This window comes from Nycticebus coucang, chromosome 11 (genome assembly GCF_027406575.1).
Source record: "Nycticebus coucang isolate mNycCou1 chromosome 11, mNycCou1.pri, whole genome shotgun sequence".
In the NCBI taxonomy this organism is placed as follows: Eukaryota; Metazoa; Chordata; class Mammalia; order Primates; family Lorisidae; genus Nycticebus; species Nycticebus coucang.
In genome coordinates, this window is record NC_069790.1 from 69,330,655 (window position 1) to 69,351,513 (window position 20,859).

The 20,859-nt window shown below is 34.8% G+C and overlaps 1 protein-coding gene across 3 annotated transcripts in view; it reads left to right on the forward strand.

The window, feature by feature from the left end:
* CACNA2D1 (calcium voltage-gated channel auxiliary subunit alpha2delta 1) overlaps positions 1-20,859 on the forward strand; it is a 537,856-nt gene that overhangs the window by 280,015 nt on the left and 236,982 nt on the right. For all 3 annotated transcript variants that reach the window (XM_053553458.1, XM_053553462.1, XM_053553459.1), the window contains exon 4: positions 16,191-16,250. In XM_053553458.1, coding sequence (XP_053409433.1) covers positions 16,191-16,250 — 60 coding nt within the window. The remainder of the gene's footprint in view (positions 1-16,190; positions 16,251-20,859) is intronic.

The window sequence follows — 20,859 nt, forward strand, 5'->3', positions numbered from 1 at the left end:
ACATAGATTTGTTCTGTAAAATTTGGATTCATCTGAAAGGTTGCATTTAAGGTGGTAGAAGGGGACATGTGGCCTTAAGTTCTGAGGTTTCCCACTCGTGAACATGGCCTTCTCACGTGGACTAATGTTTCAGCCTAGGGTGGTGCAGCCAGGTGGTGAGTGGCCTGCAGTGGGTGGGGAGAAAAAAGTAATCAGACATAAAAGGATGATCCCAATTTAGAAAATAAATAGAAAATAAAAGAAGGCTGAGGGGACTTTTCTTCACATCATGTCACGTATCACGTATATGGAATTAGAAGAATTTCCTCCTGTTTCTAGTTTGTCTTCTGCTTACGTGGTATTTAGAGCAAGTTGTGCAACTTCTTTGGTTAGGTAAGGTACAGGAGCTCTGGAATGAAGAGCCTGTATTCAAATTCAGCTTCACTCTGTCATTGCTGGCAGTTTAGGGGAATTTCAGCTCTCCATTCGTCTGTTTACTCATCCTTACAATGGAGCTAATGATCGTGTCTGCTAGGTTTGTAGTATTGATAGATGAGATCATTTCTGTAAAGTGCTTGGTGAGTAAATACTACAAACATGCCAGCTTTTATTTTTATCTATATCTCATTATGTTGGTCAAGTATGATACCATATATATAAAAAAAAAATTCATACGTTGTAAAGAGCTACACACTTTTAGCTATCATTATTCTTAGTAACATGTAATATGCATTGCATAATGAATATATACTTTTCATTTTTCTTGAAAAAGGAAAAAAAGCCTTCTTGAACTTTACACTTGAGAGCCAAGGGCTTAAAATCTTGTCACTACTTAGCAGCAGCCTTATATCTAAGACATGGGAGCAGACAATTATAAGATAATAGTATGACAGTTATTAAAAGAATCTTTGATAATGTCAATTACTGGAAGCTTTTGCTAAAATCATTAAAACTCACTTGAGAACAAGAGAAATAATAATAGTATTGCTGAAGTTAAAAAAAAACTAAAGAGCTACTGAATAATTTATAGCAGCTTAGAAATATGTTCTGTAGAAAAGGGGAAAACAGGAATAGCATATTTTTTCTGATTAGTAGAGGATGATATTTCTGACATTAAAAAAATAGCTAATTGGGTATTTTAAAAATTTGGCTGACTCACGCATCACAGTGATTTTTTCAACTCTAGGAGGAAAGATCATACAAATAAGGGGGTCATATAATATACACTTTGCCATAGCATGTGATACATTCACCTCCTCCCCATGCATTAACGATTAAAATAAAAAAGGGGAAAAACGTGTTTCCATAGCAACTGCAGCAAAACAGAAAATTTGCCTAAGATAACACTTTTATTAAGGCAGCCAACTCACCAAATTGGTAGTCCATGTGAGTGAATTAAAGCAAAGGGAAATTATTGAAAAGTAAAAAGAAATTAAGATAACAAGGCAGGAATAATAACTAGTTTATGGCCAGTCATAGAGTAGCCTGAGGTAAGTGGAAACAAATCCCTTTGATAGAAAGAGAGTCAGAGAGTGAGTGATGGGAAGAGGAGAGCTAGAGATGACAAATTATTATTGTAGAATTAAAAGCCCAGTAGGTGGCCAAGCAAATCCAATGTGATCCTGGAATGTGTTTAGATCACAGTGATAGACACCAGTTTGAATATGTCTTCCATAAAAATCAAAGAACCCTTTCTTCTTTTGTTTCTTCTTAATTCATGATAGCTAATGTGGAGTGAGATGTCAGGGCTCTGTTTATTTTGCAAAAATCTCATTTAATCCCGAAAAATTTCTATGAAAGGAGTCTTAACGAGGAACTAGAAGTCAGGGAAATTAAATAACCTTCCTCATATTCTGCCAGTTGACGTGGGAAGTTAATGATTCAAGTTGTTTTAAAACTCCTAAATTACAAAAGGGGAAATATAGTGATAAACATTTTAGGGATTATAAAATGTTGAACGATAAATTATATGAGAAAATGAATGAATCTGTGGTTGAAACTGCAATGGGGTTTCAGTTTAGGTCCAGTCACTCATTGCACAAAGATCTAATTATTGAGACAAGAAGGGTTGCCAAGGAAGAAAGAATTTTTAATACCAGAGGGTTTCTTGTGGGGAGAATGGGAGAAGATGCTGCAACTTCAACTCTCAGACTAAGGGAGATGGGGGCTTCTGAGGAATGGCACAGTGCCAACTGCCTTTGGGCAGGGGATGGGAGATGGTGAGGTTTGGCGTCAGGAAGTTGGCCATGGACCCCAAATCTCAACTCCTTTGTCTTGTGGTTAATCTGTCCTTTCAGGCAGGGTATAGTGGCACATGCCTATCAAACCGGCACTTTGGGAGGCTGTGTTGGGAGGATTAGCTTGAGGTCTAAGTCTCTCCTTTCTGGGAAACAACTTGAAGGATCAAGTAGTTATTTAATTGTTAAGGGAGAGGATTTTAAGTTAACATGTAGGGTTCCTAGAAGCCAGTTTTAATGCATCACATATAGGATAAATAATTTAAGTTAGTTTTCACTATAGATAGCAAAATAAATTTTGTAGACTGTTTATCTGTCCTGATCATCACTTTTTTCCCCACTTCAGTTTCATAAATACATATGTAAATTCATATGTATATAGATGAAATAAAAGATAAATGATACAATATGTGTTTTTATGTGTACCTATGAATTTTTATAACCTTCATTCAAGTCATGGCCCTTGAACAGAGTTGGGTCTTTTAGATTCACTTTCTGCTCCTTCTTAAAAAGAAAAAGTAACAAAAATTAAAAATTAATTTTCACAAGTACTTTTTAATCTATTATATTGCATCCTTTTGTTAATTATGTCAATTTGGATTATGTTCAATTAAATTGTGTTCTTGGCGTTTTCATAGACTCATAATGTGTCCAACATAAACACTGATATATTTCTAGATTCATGCAAAGGCCTCACACAAAGCATCTAACAGTGAGAAGTCGCTTTTTAACATCTTTCTCCTTCTTTTTAAATGGCCTGGTTCCTACAGAGACTTGATCATATAAGTATAGCAATTTTCTTCTTTCTGCCCTTTCGTGCTTTAGGCTTCACTTGGCAAACAACATATTAAAATAAATTGAAACCCTGAAGCCTACTCAAATTCCTGCAAATTGTGAAGGCTCACAGGATAAGCAAATTTAAGCTATTATCCTCTAAGAAAGGAAAGAAAGAAGGAAGGAAAGAGAGAATCATAAAAGTTATAATTATGAAGCATCGTGTTAATATATTTCAAAGAAACTTTCCCTATTAAAGTTAATTGTCTCAGAGTTCATCAAACTACAGTAATCCCTAAAAGTAAGAGTAAATTATGATTAAATTTCTGAAGTGTTATTAATCCAGTGACTTCTATCATATCTATTCATCTCCACCTGATTTACTAGGTTTATTAATCAAAAATAGAGGCTTAGGACAAATAATTTGTAGTTGTTTCATTTCACATCGCTGTAGGAGCTTGTTTTTAAGCTAATTTAAAACCGTTCCTTGAACAGTGCTATGAATATTTATTTCAGAGCTGTGCTTTTCAAATATTGGGGCACATGGGAATCACCTATTACACCATACATTGAGAGGGCCCATTCGAAGAGTTTCTTGTTCAGTAGACGTGGGTGAGTTTTGATAATTTACATGTCTAATAAGTTACTATATGATGCAGTTGGTCTGGGCACACTTCGAGTAGTACTGTGGTAGAAACACCATGACTCTTCAGGTCCAGAGTGCATAGTCAGTGAACTGCTGAAGACAAAATAAAGATAGCATCAGTTAAATGAGGGGGTGAGTTGGAAGAGGTGTATCAGTGAATTTGTTCATAGAAGCCAATTCAAGTAGATAAGATACATCAATACATCAATACAACTCATCAATTTGTTTAATATAGTTATTAAACAATTTTATTCCTGTAATAAATTGTTTCAGACCCAGTCATAGCTGCCACCTCTGGACAGTTATAACTCCCCCGCCCAACCCTGTGTATGGCCCATTTGTTCCTGATCTTACTGACCCAGATCTCAACATATCCCACATGTACTAACCACAGTAAAACCTGAGTCATGTAAATAAATTTCCCCCTCCTGGTTGTTTTCTTCAAATTAAATCATGCATGGACTTTAATAAGGACATAGTCCCACAGATCTTCTGTCTTTCTCTCTCTGTTTCTCTCCCATCCCACCCCCAACTGGTTGGGCTCTGGGTCACCTCAGCCTGACTTCCTGTTGGCCTCTTGTTGGCCCCAGTAACTGCTCGGGGATTTGTAAGTAATAAATTTCTTCTGTTCATCCATTTTTGTTTTTCCTCCTCTGTGTGTCTTATCTGACCATCAAGACTAATCTCTCCTCACCCCCATCCCTTCATGAGGGCTCTTCAATGAGTGGCTAACTTGGTTTATAGTCATTCTCAAGAGTGAAATCGTAAGACAAAATTAGGGAAAATAAAAAGCTATTTCAATAAAAAATCACAACTCTGTGTGTCAAGAAATGTAAAGAGTAGGAGAATTTACCCTATTTGCAAGGTAATGAGGTAACTGACCACAATTTCATAGTTACAGGAAACTCTCTGAGTTAGACACAATATATTTTATGCCTCACAGCATAGTAGACAACATGAGCTTTATACACACACCACTTCCCCTGACCCTGCAGCCCAGAGTGATTGAAGCTGAGTTGCATAAGTGGCTATGACCTTGAGCTTGAGAAACACCAATCTTTTAAAGGGCCCTGCCAGCAAACTTGGTTAACTTCGAGGATTACTTTTGTTTTCTTTGGGTAACATACAAATCTGTCTTCCACTCTCTGAAGGGAGATGTTCTATTATTATTCCATGGCTATTTGCTCAAGAAACATTCTTGAAAAACTGCGTTCTCTCTGCCTCTGTTCACATGACATGCCGAAACATGAGGGGCCCAAGGACAATTGTCTTCCAATATGGTGATTGAAGTTGGAATTAATTCAGAGCGAACACTTGCACCAATTCTGAAGTTTCCACTTTTAGGAAATTATACCTTATTTAATCACTTTATTAAAGAAAGAATTTAAGATGACTCCTTTTTCTCTTACAAAATATATGTACTATTTTTTGGTGATACTAGTTTTAAGATTTCATTTACTAACTTTATAACATAAGAATCTCTTAACTTCCGTACTTCAGTTTTTAATATGTTGATAGCTTTTGTTTACTGAAACAAACATCCTGTTTAACTCTTATAATTAGATATACATAAACTGTTATAATCCTTGTTTTATAGTTGAGAAATTGAAGGAAAAGATATTAATTTAACATACTACTGGTCACACACCTATAAAGTGGAGCGCTTTTTTCACTATGTTATACTTTCTTAGTCATAGGAGTAAAAAGGACTTGCGAGATATGTAAAGGGGAGGTCACACAGTGACATAAAACAAGCCACAGTTTGGTGTTTGCTTTATTTGTAGGCAATTCATTGGTAAGCACAGTGTTTGAAAACCTTTGGAATTAGCATGACACACTCAACGGGGTTCACTTATCACCTGAGAGGTACTGATTGTGTTCCCTGAGTACATAATGTCTATATGTAAAGAGTTTAATATTGTACCTTAATTTTGTGGAATTTCAGAGTAGATTATCAGTGAGACTATGAACTAGCTTTATAATAACTGCCCTATTTCTTGTTAGTTTGTTTTCTTTTTCCCTCTCCACTGTCTAAATTTAATCCCTACTGACTTTTTCCTGGGTTTCTGAATCTGCAGTGGTATTCAACATTAGAGAATAAAGGCAACTGATCATAGATTAATTCTAGAATCCCAGAGAGAACTGACACAGAAAAGCCTGGATCTTTGCTAGATTTTTAGCCAAATTCTACTAATTTTTAAGTGCCAAGTAGTGTTGAGACAATCTAGCAATTTTTATGAATTAGGTGGTGATATACAGGGTGGCCATAAAGTTTATGTGAAACTTAAAATTAAAATTTAAAATTCAAAATTAACATGTACTTTATGGCCACCCTGTATTAATCTAATACGGTTTATCATGTAAAAGATAACTTATTTGGCCAGAATAAGTCCCAGAGTCTTTATTCATGAAAATGAACATTGATGATTTAGTGAATATATTTATAAATCTTGATGCAACCTTGAAATTACTTGGAAATGATAATTTCCACACATAGTTATTGAATGCCTGCTGTCTGCCACACACTGGGTAAGATATTGGAGCTGAAAAGTTGCGAACGAACTGCTTTCTGTGCTGAATGCGTTCATATTTAGTGATTTAGAGAAAGAGAGAATTGAGCACAGCCTGATGAGCGTCAGAGTAGTATGAGGTTATGGTACTAGTCAAGGGCAGTTTGCTATTTTTGTGGCCTTCTGTCAAATTATATTTCTATGTTTCTCAAAGAGTAAATCCATATGTCTAATATCTCTAAAATATTACTCTCAAGAGGAGTGTTTTCAAGGTTTTATCTAAGGAAATTGTGCACCATCTTAAACATGTGTATTTCCAGGAATGACAGCAGGTTTGGAATCAGAATCTTTGGTGTTCTATGTTGAAAGGTGCAGTAAAGAACCAGACCAAGTAGAGTTAATAGCAGAGGTTTATTTAGAGCATCTGTAAGCAGATGAGCTGGCAGTGGGAAATGGCGACAGGGCTGAGTTAGAGTAAGGGGCCTCTTTTAAAGCAATTCAGGGTGTGATGCATGGTGTTTGTGGCTTAGGAGGTAGTAGGCAGGCATGCTAGGACAGAGATCAAAGGTCATCTGCTAGGGCCCATGTTAAAGGTCCGAGAGTTATCTGCTAGAAGTCTTCTGTAATTGGAAGGAATGTTTAACAGAACCCAAAATGCAAGGAGAGTTCTATACTTCATTTAATGAATGTCCAGACCCACCAGAGCCAGAGAACTACTAACATTTGTATATTGGTAGTTGGAATCTAGTTTTGTAAAAAAAGCTCAGTAGGAGGTTATTTGCAGGTAGGAAATGTAAAGCTGATGTGCAAATTATATTCAGCTGAAGAAAATCTTATTTTATTATTTTGTGCTGTAGATCCAAAAGAAAATAAAAAAAAAAAAGAAAGAAAAGAAATGGTATAGTAATTACCAGTTGCGTATTATTTATTTTCACTCCTACTAACAGAAGTTTTGCTGTTTTTAGCAGATGATATCTCCTTTACCCTGGCTTCTGTATTCCAAGAGTTTGCCAATTTATTTAAAGCTAATTACATCTCTGAAGATTAGACTTGAAGCTTTGTGGTTAATTTTAAAGCATTTCCTGAATATAGAAAATCCAGGCTTAAATCTATACAACACGATCCAGAAGCCATGATCCAAAAATTTTATATTTCACTTGGCTGCAAATAGAAAAATAAATGATGACTGGCTGGATTTCAGCAAGTTTTATTTATGTATTTTGCATATATTATACTCCCTTAAAGCTTATGCTAGAAAGAAAAATGTTTGTATTATGAGATTTTTATTTCACATTATCTGGCATGAAATCATTTGTAAGAAAATGATAGCTATCAAAAAAATAATCTGTGTTCTTACAATGCACCTTGATTATTATGTAAGATTTATATTTGTTTGGGCTTAATATAATTCCAAATTATTGTTTTACTATTTTTATAATTTTCTTATGTTATAATTCTAATATTTGTAGAAGTGTTAAGATATTTATTTGCATAGATGCAAATAATTAAGCAGACTTTATCTGTATCTGATTGGTTTATTCACAAGTTCAACCAAACATACATGTTAAAAGTTAGGGAGCCTGTTTTGTTTGTCTTGAGAAACAACACGGGAAGACAAAACTCCTTTTTCTCTGCTCCATAAACTTAAGAAGATGGACTGGCACTCAGCTACTTTGACAGGATTTTTTAGGATTTCTCAATATTGGAATATATTTTCCAAAATTAAATTTGATTATATTTAATATATTTGTTTTGTGTGTCTCAGAGTCAATTTTCAATTGTCATGTTAGGAGGAAAATAGGACATTGAAAATAAAAGATCATTATGTGTTCATGTTTCATGTCATTAAACAAAAGCAGAAAGAATACAGAAACGTATTTTCGGCAAGCCACAAGTAAAACATAACACCAACATTTAGTCATCTTTGTAAGAGTGGACTTGCTAACTCAGAGTACCACGTGGGAGGAGATCGATGTGTCTTTGGTTAAGTTGCCTGGCTTATAATCTTTAAGGTTGCATGAGTAATGCCTGTGAAGAAAGAATGATGGTCCCTTGATGGAGAGAAAGAAATGTAGATCTGTGTTTACAAATAAGGCCTGTTATACATACTGTTACACATAAATTTTTGGTGGTAAAAAGGGGTGTTAGAAATGACCACAGCTTTGTTTCCTTAAAGGATTCTGTTCTCTTCCTCCAGACATGATCTTTACTTTCTAAAACCCTCAGCAAACTATTTCTCATACACCATTGACGCCAATTTGATTGTTTAATCCAAACCATCACTTGAAAGAGTGATAGATTTCTCAATAGATAAATCATTCTCATTATGAAGCTGGTAGAATTTCTCTTTGCCGTTTCACCTGCATGCAAACTATTAGGAAGAGCAATCAACAGTGTTAACATCAGATGACATTTAAACATTTTAAAAAAATCACTCTCCAAAAAATGCCCAAAGATACAGCTCCATCTATTATAGTGATTGCTGTGGGTAGGAAATTGGTCAGCAGCTGTGAATGAGATAAATTTGCAGGTGATTTGTAATACTGTATTTCATATGTAAAAAGTTACAAGGCAAAGATAAAGGTGAATTCTGGATGGTAAGTTCTAGAATATTTGTATGGTTTTTAGAAATTTTAGCACTACCTCCCCTCCCCAAACAAATCAAAACAAACAAAACAAAAAGACTGTGGCTAAATCTTGTTATTGGCTAGAGACCTTACATTTGGAATGGTTACTATTCTTTAATTGAGATATTTGCATTCTTGATAAAAGAAGGACTTTAAAAAATGTTTTCTCCCTGTACAGACTCCACTGAAATAACAAAGCATATATACTGTAACCTTTGAGAAAGCATCTGTCTGTCAAACCCTGAGGATATGATACTGTGTGTGTGTGTGTGTGTGTGTGTTTGTGTGTATGTGTGTGAGATATTTAACATAGTACTTGTGTAAGTGTATAAGGTCCTTTTCTTAGAAGCAGGTACTGTTTACTATATTTTTATACCCTAAATACTTGCACATAGTAAGTGCTTAGAAAATATTCACTGAATAAAAGCAAACACATACTTTTTGTTCTAAAAATAGTTTATTTTCCCAATCAAGAAATTATCCTTCTTAGTCTGTTCCTATTTTTATAACTTTCAAACCTGATTCCCTGTGTTCAGCCTGGCTTCTTTAGCCAATGGAGCCTTTTCAAAGTACCAATAATGTTTCTTTATAGAAACACTTTAAACATTATTAAGTATAGTAGATGTGACTTCAAACAAACTATATCTAGCAGTTTCTCTACACATAAAGAATTTCATAGTAAAATCCTTATTCACTAGGCTATAACAAATTATGAGAAGGTTTTGGTACTATTATGCTGGACATACACATTTTTATGAATATAGATAAACTTCATTATTTCCCATTCTTTGGTTAAGGCTATTGGATGGAAAAACACATTTTACCTCCGAGATAGAGTAGTATAGTAAATATTCATGGTGGCATTATGTCATCCTATTTGTTGAGGTCTTCTAGACTTCCTATCTGCATAAGAAATGCTGAGCAAATGTCACATCTCACTATCTACCCCACTCCATCCTCTCAGGAAATTAGGGACAAAGGCAGAGCACAATGATTTGCTCTCCTTTCTTAGTCCATTTATGGGAAAAATAAAGAAATCTGACATTGAACTCCTTTTATTGTCTGCTGTATTAAACTGGGTAGCCCCTGAATTGCATGTGCTTTTGGGTGACCTTATGGTTCTATAGATAAGAAATTTTCTGCAGGGCAAAATACAGTAAAAACCTAGGGACCACTACACTGTTTTCATTTATTTCACTCATATTCACGCATCGAAGTGGTTGCCAAAAATCATGTTCTAACATAGTCTACCTTATGGATTTATGTTTGTAAGATTCAAATGGAAACAAAACTTTATTGAGCTTATAATAGCCTCGATATCTAGCATACCGATATGTACAGTAGAAAAACATCTTAGATGCTGAACACAGTTAAAATCATTGCCTAAACTTTTATAGTGAGAATCAGGACCAGGATCAGAAACCAGAAATCTGACTTAAAAGTGCATGTTCATTATGCCATAGACCAAAGTAGCTGATTGTACCTGTACTTTGCTTTACTTTTCTTCAGAACAAAGAAGTCTGGTCATTCACCTACGTGCTATTTTCAGTAGATAATGTTAGACCATACAAATGATCATCCCTATCCTTTCGATAAGTTAAGACTCTTTTGATAAACATAGGCAAAACTCCTTAGAGTGATAATTAAGTTGCCAACATAGTCATCATACAGAAATTCGTTAATCCTTATTGGTGTTAACCATTTGAACATTAATCACCAACACAAACATATTTTACTTGGATTAATCTATTGTGGATCTCTATTACACTTCTATTAAAAGAAAAATCTTGACATACACTAGTGAAGGAAATTGTTTTGGAATTTAGTGGTATTTGCTTACATGGTGTCTTTAATTCTGGGTATTTAAATGTGAGTACCAACATTCCTGGAATCTAATTGAACTGTCCTATGATCACCGATGGTTTTATTTCAAAGCTATTCAAAGAAAATTCCTTATAATTAAATATTTCAGAAAACTTCTTTTATCGTTAACCTGCAGTTAATTATAGTCTAGGGAGCAAATTATTTACAGATTTGGAAAATAGTCTTTGATAAATACATTTCATTATAGAATTATCTCTCTCATATACGGTATGCTGACCTTCTCAGGCTTTCATATCACCTGACAGTATTCAATCCTAATGAAGAAGATAATGACAAAAAGTGAAGGCTGAGAACCAGTAGCCTTCAGGGGAGCTGCTCTTTCTCTGATTTGGTAAAAGCTCTCTTGTTCTCTTATTTCTGTGTCTTTCCGCCCCCCCCCCCCCCGAAGATCACTGCATATTAAAAGCTTTTTGACTGATTAGCAATGATCTCTCGGGAGTTGAGAACGTCTTTCCTAAAGATGGTTTCCAAATAACATAGAGTTTTCCTATTGTTGATGGTTTTTCATCCTTAGCAATTTCTAAAATTGTTCTGGGAAATTTTTCATTAACCTGAAATAGATTCTACCAGTGTTTTGGCATTGATATAGGTACTGTGACTTTCTAGTTATAAATGTTTCGATGAGTTTTATAGGAAACAAGCTTTGGAATCACAAGGGTTAAGTCCATTTTGTTAAAGTTTGAATCTTAAAATAATCTTTATATGATTTCTACTTTAAATACTCAAACAGATAGGTGAGTAGGAAAGTAAATTTTATTAACATATTTCAAATAATATATATACTTTTTACCTAAAGAATTTTCATATATACATGTGCTATCTCATTTATAATAAGCCATTTAAATGCTCCTTCCTGGTTTATCTTAGTATGAGCAGAATGCAGCAGAATTAATGTCTCTCAGTGGTATTCCTGCTGCTCCAGCATCCTCCTGTTGGGTGCTCAGTCCTCAGTCTGATTTTAGTGTTTGATACTATGTTACACTACTGTACTATAAATTAAATGAGAAAAATGTGGGTTTTTTGTTATATAGCCAACTATGAAGGTAGAAATGCTCTACTGAGCAAATATTCGCATTTTATTAGACAGGGATTTCAACAGCCTTAACACAGTTTGCCTGTGGCATTTAATGGTAGATCAATGGCTTTGAAAGTAAAATGTCACTTGATCAGAATAGAAGTTAATTAGAGCCTTGAAGTGTCTGGAAGACATGTCAATTTTCTATATGTAATGATCAGCTGGTCTTTTGCTCTAAGAAAGAGCACTTTCACTGTCTGTTTGTACTACTTCCAAGGTAGACTATCTAAAGTTCAGTCTTATGCTTTCTCACGAAATTTTGCCAGGTAAAAAATATTTCATTGTTTCCTCATGAACAAAGAAGATAATGGTAGTACATTTTTCATGATTATATATTTATGCATTTCCAAGCTAGGGATATAAAATGTAGCAGCTTTAGAGCTGCAAACAAACCTTAAAAAGTGTATGTCATTTATATATATATGACTTTATGGCTTTAGATTTCTAAACCTTTTCAAAATCTTGCAATATATGGCATTTACTTAATCAAATTAGGGTTTAAAATATGCATTATACATAAAGCTGTTTTTGACTCTCTTCTTTCTGGGAGAATTGTCTTATAGTTTGTTGTCATTGTTTGTTATTCTGTTTCTTTGGAAATAGTCGTAACGGTTACTGTCATTGTAGCTTAGTAAACATGGTTAGTGTTTGTGCCATAAGCCCTGTGATTTGGGGTGAGATCAGTTAGGTTACACTTCCTTATGCGCTCCAGAGGAGGCAAGAGGTTGGTTGAGTAACAGCTGGTACCCTGAAAACCGCGCGTGGCCCTGTGAGTGAATGTTTGCCAGTGTGTTTTGTTTGTCGTGGCAGCATACTCCTCCTGCATGTTGTGAAGGGAAAACCTTAATTAATGTCCCTCTCTAAGGATTAAAGGCATTTTTGAGTCCTAATATTTCTTAATCTAAAAAAAAGTCTCTTTAATATTTTAATGAGTGTTTTGTTTAAATTCATGATTCTCAGGTGTATTTCTTAGCTTATTTTTCTAGATTACATGTTTTTATCAGTGCCCCTTAAAAATGACACAAGTTTTATATTCAGAGTTTTGTCACATATAAATTCATGTTGATTTTCTCTTTCTGTCTTCTCTTTGTTTCTTTTTTTAATCCTGACCCTTTTCTATAAGAAAGTGCTTCCATCTCCTTTCCACTTACCATTGTATTCACTTTGTGGCCACATTTGAATTTTTGAGCCTCCAAAAGTATTATGTTGCAATGTCACTAAATTGTATAAACTTGGCTTTTTTTTGTCTTTGCTATGTTTAGTTTTTTTGTTTGTGTAGGGATAGAGAACTTTCCTTTCATTACTCTTCCTGGTATAGTATGTAACACTTCCTAGCTCCTTTTATATTCTATTTCTGTCTACTAGCTGATAGCCAAAACCACTCTCATTTAAGCAGACCAGGGAGGATTTTCCTTTAGACTCAGCTTGCACTGACATCTCTCATTAGGCAATATTATATGATCATTAGTAATACCTACATAATAGCTTAGAAAAATGAACAGATTAGAACTTTAAGTCATAGGGATAGAAGCCAATACATTACTATAAATACTGGTCTTAGGAATGTTTACATTATCCAATGCAGAATGGACTTTCACAGGATGACACACCCTGTGTTTATGGTGAAAGATCACAAGCTGTAAAAACCAAGATTTATGATTTTCTAAAATCTAATCTGATAATCTCAATTTTTGAGTAACCGAATTTCATACATTTACATTTATTATATTTGCATTTCTGTTTGTCTTATTTCTAACACCATCTTCTAGCTATGTGGGGCAGGTTACAGATCACTTCGACACTAAACAATTTTCTCAAGGGAATACAGGGAGCAAGAGGAGTCACAACTGACTTTTCAAAATTCATAGCTGACATATAGCTTCCTGTGTGCCAGGCACTGATCTAAGCACTTTACATATTCTGTATTCTGCTAGGTAATACATGCTCCTGTGTATAATGTATACCCAGTTTTTCTGCTCAAACTTTCAGGAGACCAAATGCTCCTCAGGAAAGTGCCCGGTTCTTGGTTGGGAGAGCCACATCTGGAGGGGCTAATGCTCCCCTGGTCAATGTGCAGATCTCACTGCCCTCCCACAGCCATCTGCTCTGTGAAGGCTGTCCCTTTCCTCTCCCCTGAAAGCCCTTCCTGGCCTGTATAACTTGCCTGCCTCACCAGCTCCCCACTGTCCTCGGCCCTGATTGTGGCACTGGGCAGAGGCCATTCCAGCCCATTCCCATGGAATACGAGATCCTTCCCTATTGGAATTCTGTCTGCCTGGCCGTCCCAGAAGGGAGTGCACAGCAGCCCTAGGAGGCCTATTGGGTTCCCCTGCTCCTGACAGATACTACCGATGTATACATATAATGTGCATCCTTATTTTTTCCTTGAAAATTTGGGCCAAAAATACTTTTTTTTTTTTTTTTTTTGTAACTCTGTTATTTGTACTCATCGAACAGTTAAAAACTTTCCATATAGCACATTGTTCACATTTATAACAAGCACCATGATGATCTTTCATGCTACTTTCATAGTAATGAAAATTTATGCCCAAGAAAATAACTTGAAGCTCTAGTTGAGAATTGATTTATCTAAGTAACAGGTTAAGTAAACAACTCCACAGAAAGTACCTATTTGGGAAGAGATTTTCAAATTTGTAATAATAAAAATTTCCTGGCAGAAATTTTCACAGAATAGTACCAATTTTCTCCTTTGTATCTGGCTGCCAAAAAGTACTCTTTATATGCAGCAAAATATGGTAACAATTTATATAGAACTTTCATCAATCCATGAGACTGGCTTTCACATTATTCATGTGAGAAAACGGGAGAAGAGACAACTTTTCCCAAGGCTGCACAGCTCAGAGGTTACAAGGGCTGGTATTCAAACTGTGTTCTTTGTCATTGAATGTTACTGTCATCGTAGAAGTTGATCACATGTAGAACATGACAGTAAAACCGTGAAATACAAAGTAAAAAATCTAAAAACTGTTGGAGAGGGAAAATAAATTTATCTACAAAGAATGAGTGGTAGACATTCTAGTTGAACCTAATAGAATAACATTTTGAAAATGCTAAAGGAAAATAAGTCAGCTTAAAATTTTCTTAACTATTAAAAAATTTTTGCATATGAGAATAAATCCAATTTCAGTGCACAGATACTTTAATTACCTCTGAAAGAACTGCTAAGGTTCTTTATAAAATGATGGACAAAGCTGATGCCTATGTGACATAAATACAGAGGAAGTTAGTACATTTTGTGACTTTTAATAAAGACTATTTAATAAATGTCCTATTACTAAGGGATTAGTAAGATTCCTAGTGCTTGGGACATATTTATTAATCTCTCAATGCCATTTTCTTTGAACTTACAGAAACATATACTATGCAGGTATTTTCTAAAAACAGAATTCTACCAAAATTAACATATTCTCTTGCCTTTTTCTAAAAAGCTGAAATGAAAACTAAACTAAAATAAAATCTTAAACTTTTTCTACAAACGAAAATATTAGGCATTCAAAGAAAGCACTCATAGGAGAGGACACTACTGCCGATGATGGCGGAGGTAATAAATTCAACAATTTGTCAAGAAGAGTGTGTTACTGTTATTGCTGAAGAATAAATACACATAGGTCAATGGTAGTAGGTTAGAGTACCAATTTAGATTTAGAATTTATGAATTGTAGGTGAATTTCTTTTGCTCTTCAGGTTTTAAGTCTTACTTGCATATTAAAATGATTGTGTATTCTAATAATCATTTGAAGAACAATCACAACAACAAAAACGTCCCCAGATTAACTGCATTTTACAGCCTGACTGAACCCTTAGGGGTTTAACTAAACCCTTGGTTTTAGTTTATATTTCACTGCCATTGTGCCCATCTTTTTTCACCAATGTGCAAGTTCTTTTCCTTTCCTGTCAGCGAGACAGGCAGATGGGAGAAGCAGGCTAGGCCTGCAGTATCAGTAGTTGGCCATACTTTGATGTCAGAGGAGCGGCACGGTCATTTAAACTTGATCCCATTTCTCTGCAGCTTACAAAGTTAAACAGCTAAAGGCAATAAAGTAAGAAGGCAGTGCTGTGGTATGTGCCTGCATGTCAGCAGCGCTCCCCTCATTGAAACGCGCCTGCTTGCTTCAGCTGCTTGAGCGTTTCTTTGGAAGGCAGTGGATTTTCTCTTGCATTTCTGCCTTCTTCAATTTTGACTACACATATTTCTCAATATCAATTGCATCTGGTTTGTCTGCCATTGCTTACACGGAAGCGGGGAAGTGGATCAAGGTGCCCGAGCGGCCAGGATCTGACTTGCTCTGTGGCCACCACTGAGCGTCTGTCACTCTTCTGCTTTTTATCTTCACAATCCATTAGAAGACCAAAGCACTTTATATAATAATTACATATTCCTGTGATCATCTGAATGCTGAGATTTATTGTTTGTTTTTTTTTTTTTTCCCCCCCCAGCGCCTGGCTTTGGAAGCAGAGAAAGTTCAAGCAGCCCACCAGTGGAGAGAAGATTTTGCAGTAAGGATTCTTTTTCACTATTTCATTTAAATAGATTGATATTTTGTGTTGGGATAATTAGGATACTTATGATCACATTAAACAATTTTTTAGTGATGGAATCTTAACAGTGTTATGGGACCAGAAAGCAACTATACTTTGTTGGTTTTTTATTTACTAGGTCTTTTTTTTTTTTGAGACAGAGTGTTACTTTGTCACCCTCAGTAGAGTGCTGTGGCATCATAGCTCACACCAACCTCAACTTTTGGGCACAAGTGATCCTCTTGCCTCAGCCTCCCAAGAAGCTGGAACTACAGGCACCCACCAAAATGCCCAGCTATTTTTTTAGAGATGGGGTCTCACTCTAGCTCAGGCTAGTCTCGAACTCCTGAACTCAGGCAATCCACCTGCCTTGGCCTCCCAGAGTGCTAGGATTACAGGCATGAGCCACTGTGCCCAGCCCCAGCCACTGTTGGTTGTTTTAAAAAAATTGTTTTTGGGTAACCAGGGCCAAATAAGTTAATCAAAGTGTACTTGCTTATGTTCCATATGAAAAATAAAAAGGTTTTGAAATGTTCTCCCAAACTTACAGTACAGTATTGTAAGATACATTAAAAGTAGCATTACATTATAATATATGATTAATCTTTGTAGATATTACAGATATACTAGTTGAAAAACAAGTTGCCTCTAACTACTCTGAGTTTAGGAGAAGTGGTATGCATGTTATAATCACCTTGGTGGTAGGCAATACAATTCAAGTAAAAATGAAAATATTAAACCTCTTAAAATCTACTTTGCTTGACTTTAGCTAGAAGTAATCTTTTTTCTACTCTGGCCTACTTTTACAAATGCTGGCGGACATTAGCTTTTGCATGTATTATATTGATAAACTTGTGTTCTAAGAGTTTCTAGTTTAATTATATAAGTCGCAGAAATTCTCTAAGGAGGTTTGTCCATCATCTGTTTATGCTCTTATAGACAAGGGGCACAGTGAAGAAGTCTGTCCTTAACAGTCAGCTAAAGTACTTCTGTGACCTATATGAATTATTAAATGTATAGTGAAAATCTCTTTAGTTTTTGCAGATAAATTCAAGACAACCCATTTTGGGATGTGACATATGTAGTCCCCTCCCTTATACACATATTTAAATAGAATTAAACTGTGAGAGCTTGATTGCAGTTTTTGATGTTTTGTAAAACAAAAGTCTCATTTAAAGAAAAATAGGTGTGATGCAGTGGAGCATTAAAGTCAGGTTTAGGAATTAACACTTCTACTTAGGGTGATTGTGATGTATGTGATCAATGATAATGTTGAATATCAAACACTACATGATATGATCATTCACTTAAATGATAATGAATAGTCTTCCATGCTTGGTGATTCTGATATTATTGACTTTTGCTATTTTTTCCACTAACTTACGTTTCTTACACAGTATGTTGAAGACATTATGACAATTGTCCTTGTGTTTTTCCGCTGAACTGATGACGTATCATCTCGGTTGTTAGTGTCATGGAGTCATTACCTATGTCCACCATTTTTATCAGAGGCGGGATAATAAAGATCAATTCTCCATCCGTAACATATAAAGAAAAAAACAGTGATTAAATTAAAAACATAGTGAGCATTGAGCAAATTATAAGCTCATCCAATGAAAGGATTTATAATGTTGTTAGCTGCTTTTAGATGGAAGCAAAGTAAACTTGAACCTTTTTTGTTTAAAGGTTCAAAGCAAGCCTAATATAAATATCCTTTTGATTAACTAATGCTAAATGGAAATTACTCTCCCACACAATATGGAGATGGTGTGGTAAGGGCAGTGGAAGGTTGTGAGAGCTACATCTGGATTATGTATTGTGCCTCGTGTTGGTGTAACACAATTGGTGCTTATAGTTTGAATCTTCAGTAATTAAGAGAATTTAAAAGATCATTAAGGACACACACAATCAATGATTATATATTTGCTGTTCAAAAGAAAGCTTCTTTCTTTCCATTAAGGTGGTTTGGTAGTTATTGTAAGTAGTCATTTATTAGTTGCATGTCTTTTTCAATTTTCTAAGGAGCAATTAATGTGGAAAAGAATAAATTAACAAGTAGGATTGTAGTAATACCTTTACGTTACTGGTGCTGCTTTAGTCAACTACTGTTTACCGTTTTGTGGATAAAAGGTTTCCTTTCCCAGATATATTGTAAAAAACTTTACGGGCTCATTAACACTAAGTTAATATTTGACGATGATTTTCTTTCTTCTTAAATAACTTCTAACACAAAAACACGCCATGCAAATTAGCTATTACTGTATTCTATCAAGTCCAAACCATCATGAATGATAAAACTCTCTGCCATTTTATTATTTGATTTATTTCTAAGAAAGATGAAGCCATTTAAATCATGATGTCCCAACAACGTTAAGCTATATTTCTATTTGTGAGATACCAAAATGTGAAAAAACTTATCTTGAAATGTAACTCATATTATTCCCTCTCACAGTGCCTATATTCAAGTAGCTGCACTACTAAAAAAAGGACAAATCAGCTCCATGATAATACAAAAGCCATTACTAAATTTTACATGCTTAAACAGAAAATAAGTGGTTTACTCCGTAAGTGTTAGGAGTTTTACCATGTGAAAATTCTTGAACAAATTCTGTTCTAAATTTCCCCCTAGATTAGTTTACAATTTATTTAGGAACTATGAACATACTGATTGACATCAGAAGAGGCTATTAAAGGGAAAATAGGTTACTTTAGAGCACTGTTAACTCCTTTCTTCAGTAACCTTTTTGAAGAACTGTGAATGATGTCAGCAGGACACACATCTGTTAGAATTTGCACACCGAGAATTGATATTTTCCATATCTTATCATGTCAGCTGTACGTGAAGTCTTTACAATAAATAGCCTTTCTCTTTGAAATGCCATATTGTGATAGAATGTTGAGACAGTGGCGATTTTTATTTTTGGAGAATAGAACCGGAGTGAAGATTGCCTAATCTCAAGACTCAAATAAGTGAAGAGTACAAAGTAAGACACCCTCCCCTCCTTTCTTTCTTTCCTGATAACCTAGATGGTGCTTCGGTTCATAGACATAACAAATAAATAAATCCCTCAAGACCACAATTCACGATCATGTTTGGAAATTACAAATCATCAACATTGAGTGTCTTGTTATTTTGTGAAAACACACAAAACAATCAAAAATGTTAGGAACATTTTAGCCATTTAGCAATGTTTAATTTGAAGTTAAATACTACCATTTTCCAAAAGGTCCTCCTTTTAAACTTTATAATACTTTTAGCATTTAAGATATTTAACTATTTGCATCAGTGCAATAGTTCTTTAGTGCCATGCTTTAATAATTCAACACTGAGATGATTTAGAAGGCAGAAATAATTTCCTAAAAGGTACATTAACATTTCAAAAAGAAATATAATATTCTGATTCTTCCCTCAAGTATAAGTGGGCATGTTTCATTAATATTACTTAGGCAAAATGTTGATTAACATTCCCTGCTGTGTAATGTAGAGAAATCTCATGAACAACAAGAACGAAAGGCAAAGCACTAATATTCTGGCAACAACAAAGGGCTCGTATAATTCACACTCTCCCTCAGCTCTACTCCATTCCCAACTGAATATACAAGTGAGGGAACAAAGGGCATGCACTCTAAATGGATTAAGATTTATGCGGTCATGCATTTACAAGTTCAAACCAATATTTATAAATAAGCTATGTCTACCAGCTGCCTTTCAGGTCTCAGTGCAACTTCTGGGTGTTAAAGGTGACGTTTCATGTCATTTATGATGGACAAATTATTTTATTGAAAGCAGGTGGAAGAAGGAAAAAAAGAGCTTGGTAAACGAATTGTTCCACATAAAATAATTGCTGTTATTTCTACCAAACAGATCTTTTCCAATTGCATTTGAAATCTCATTTGATTACTTTGCAATGGTTGGTTAACTAAAGCAATTTTGTTTTCAACTAAGCCTGCAATATTAATTGTACTTACACATGTATAAACATAAGGGGTGCCTAATTTGTATTTTAATAAGCAGGATCTTTATGTATGGCTTGTTAGCACCAGCTTGTTACTGTGCACACTGAGTATGGATGTCTAGAAATTGGCCAGTAAATAAAACATTTGAAGAGTCCTCTTTAGCTTTAGTGTTACAGAGAACATAAATTAGTAGGTGGAAATTTATCTAGTGAAGTGGAATGTTATTGAGTGTCAATCAGACTAATTTGGTTCTCCAGTATTGCTTTAATTTTCTCATTTAAAAATTTGCTTTGCCAAATAATGTTGTGAAAGTTGATAATATTTTAAATTTTATGTTTATGTGAGTAAAAGTGAAAGGCTCTGGCATTATGTATTTAATTATTTTATCTATCTTTGTGCATTTCATGGAATTGCGTCATTCTTGTTGATTGCAGTGCTGATGATGGCGAATACTGGTATGGGAAAGTGTACTACATTTATTTAGATCGCAATGTATAAAGACAAACAAGATCCTACATTATAACCAGGTACAGGAGCTTGACTAAGAAAGAACTGACTTTCAGGGTCAAAAAATGAGGGAGTGACATTTTGTCTTAGGGAATAAACAGATAAAATTAATAGATGACCAAAA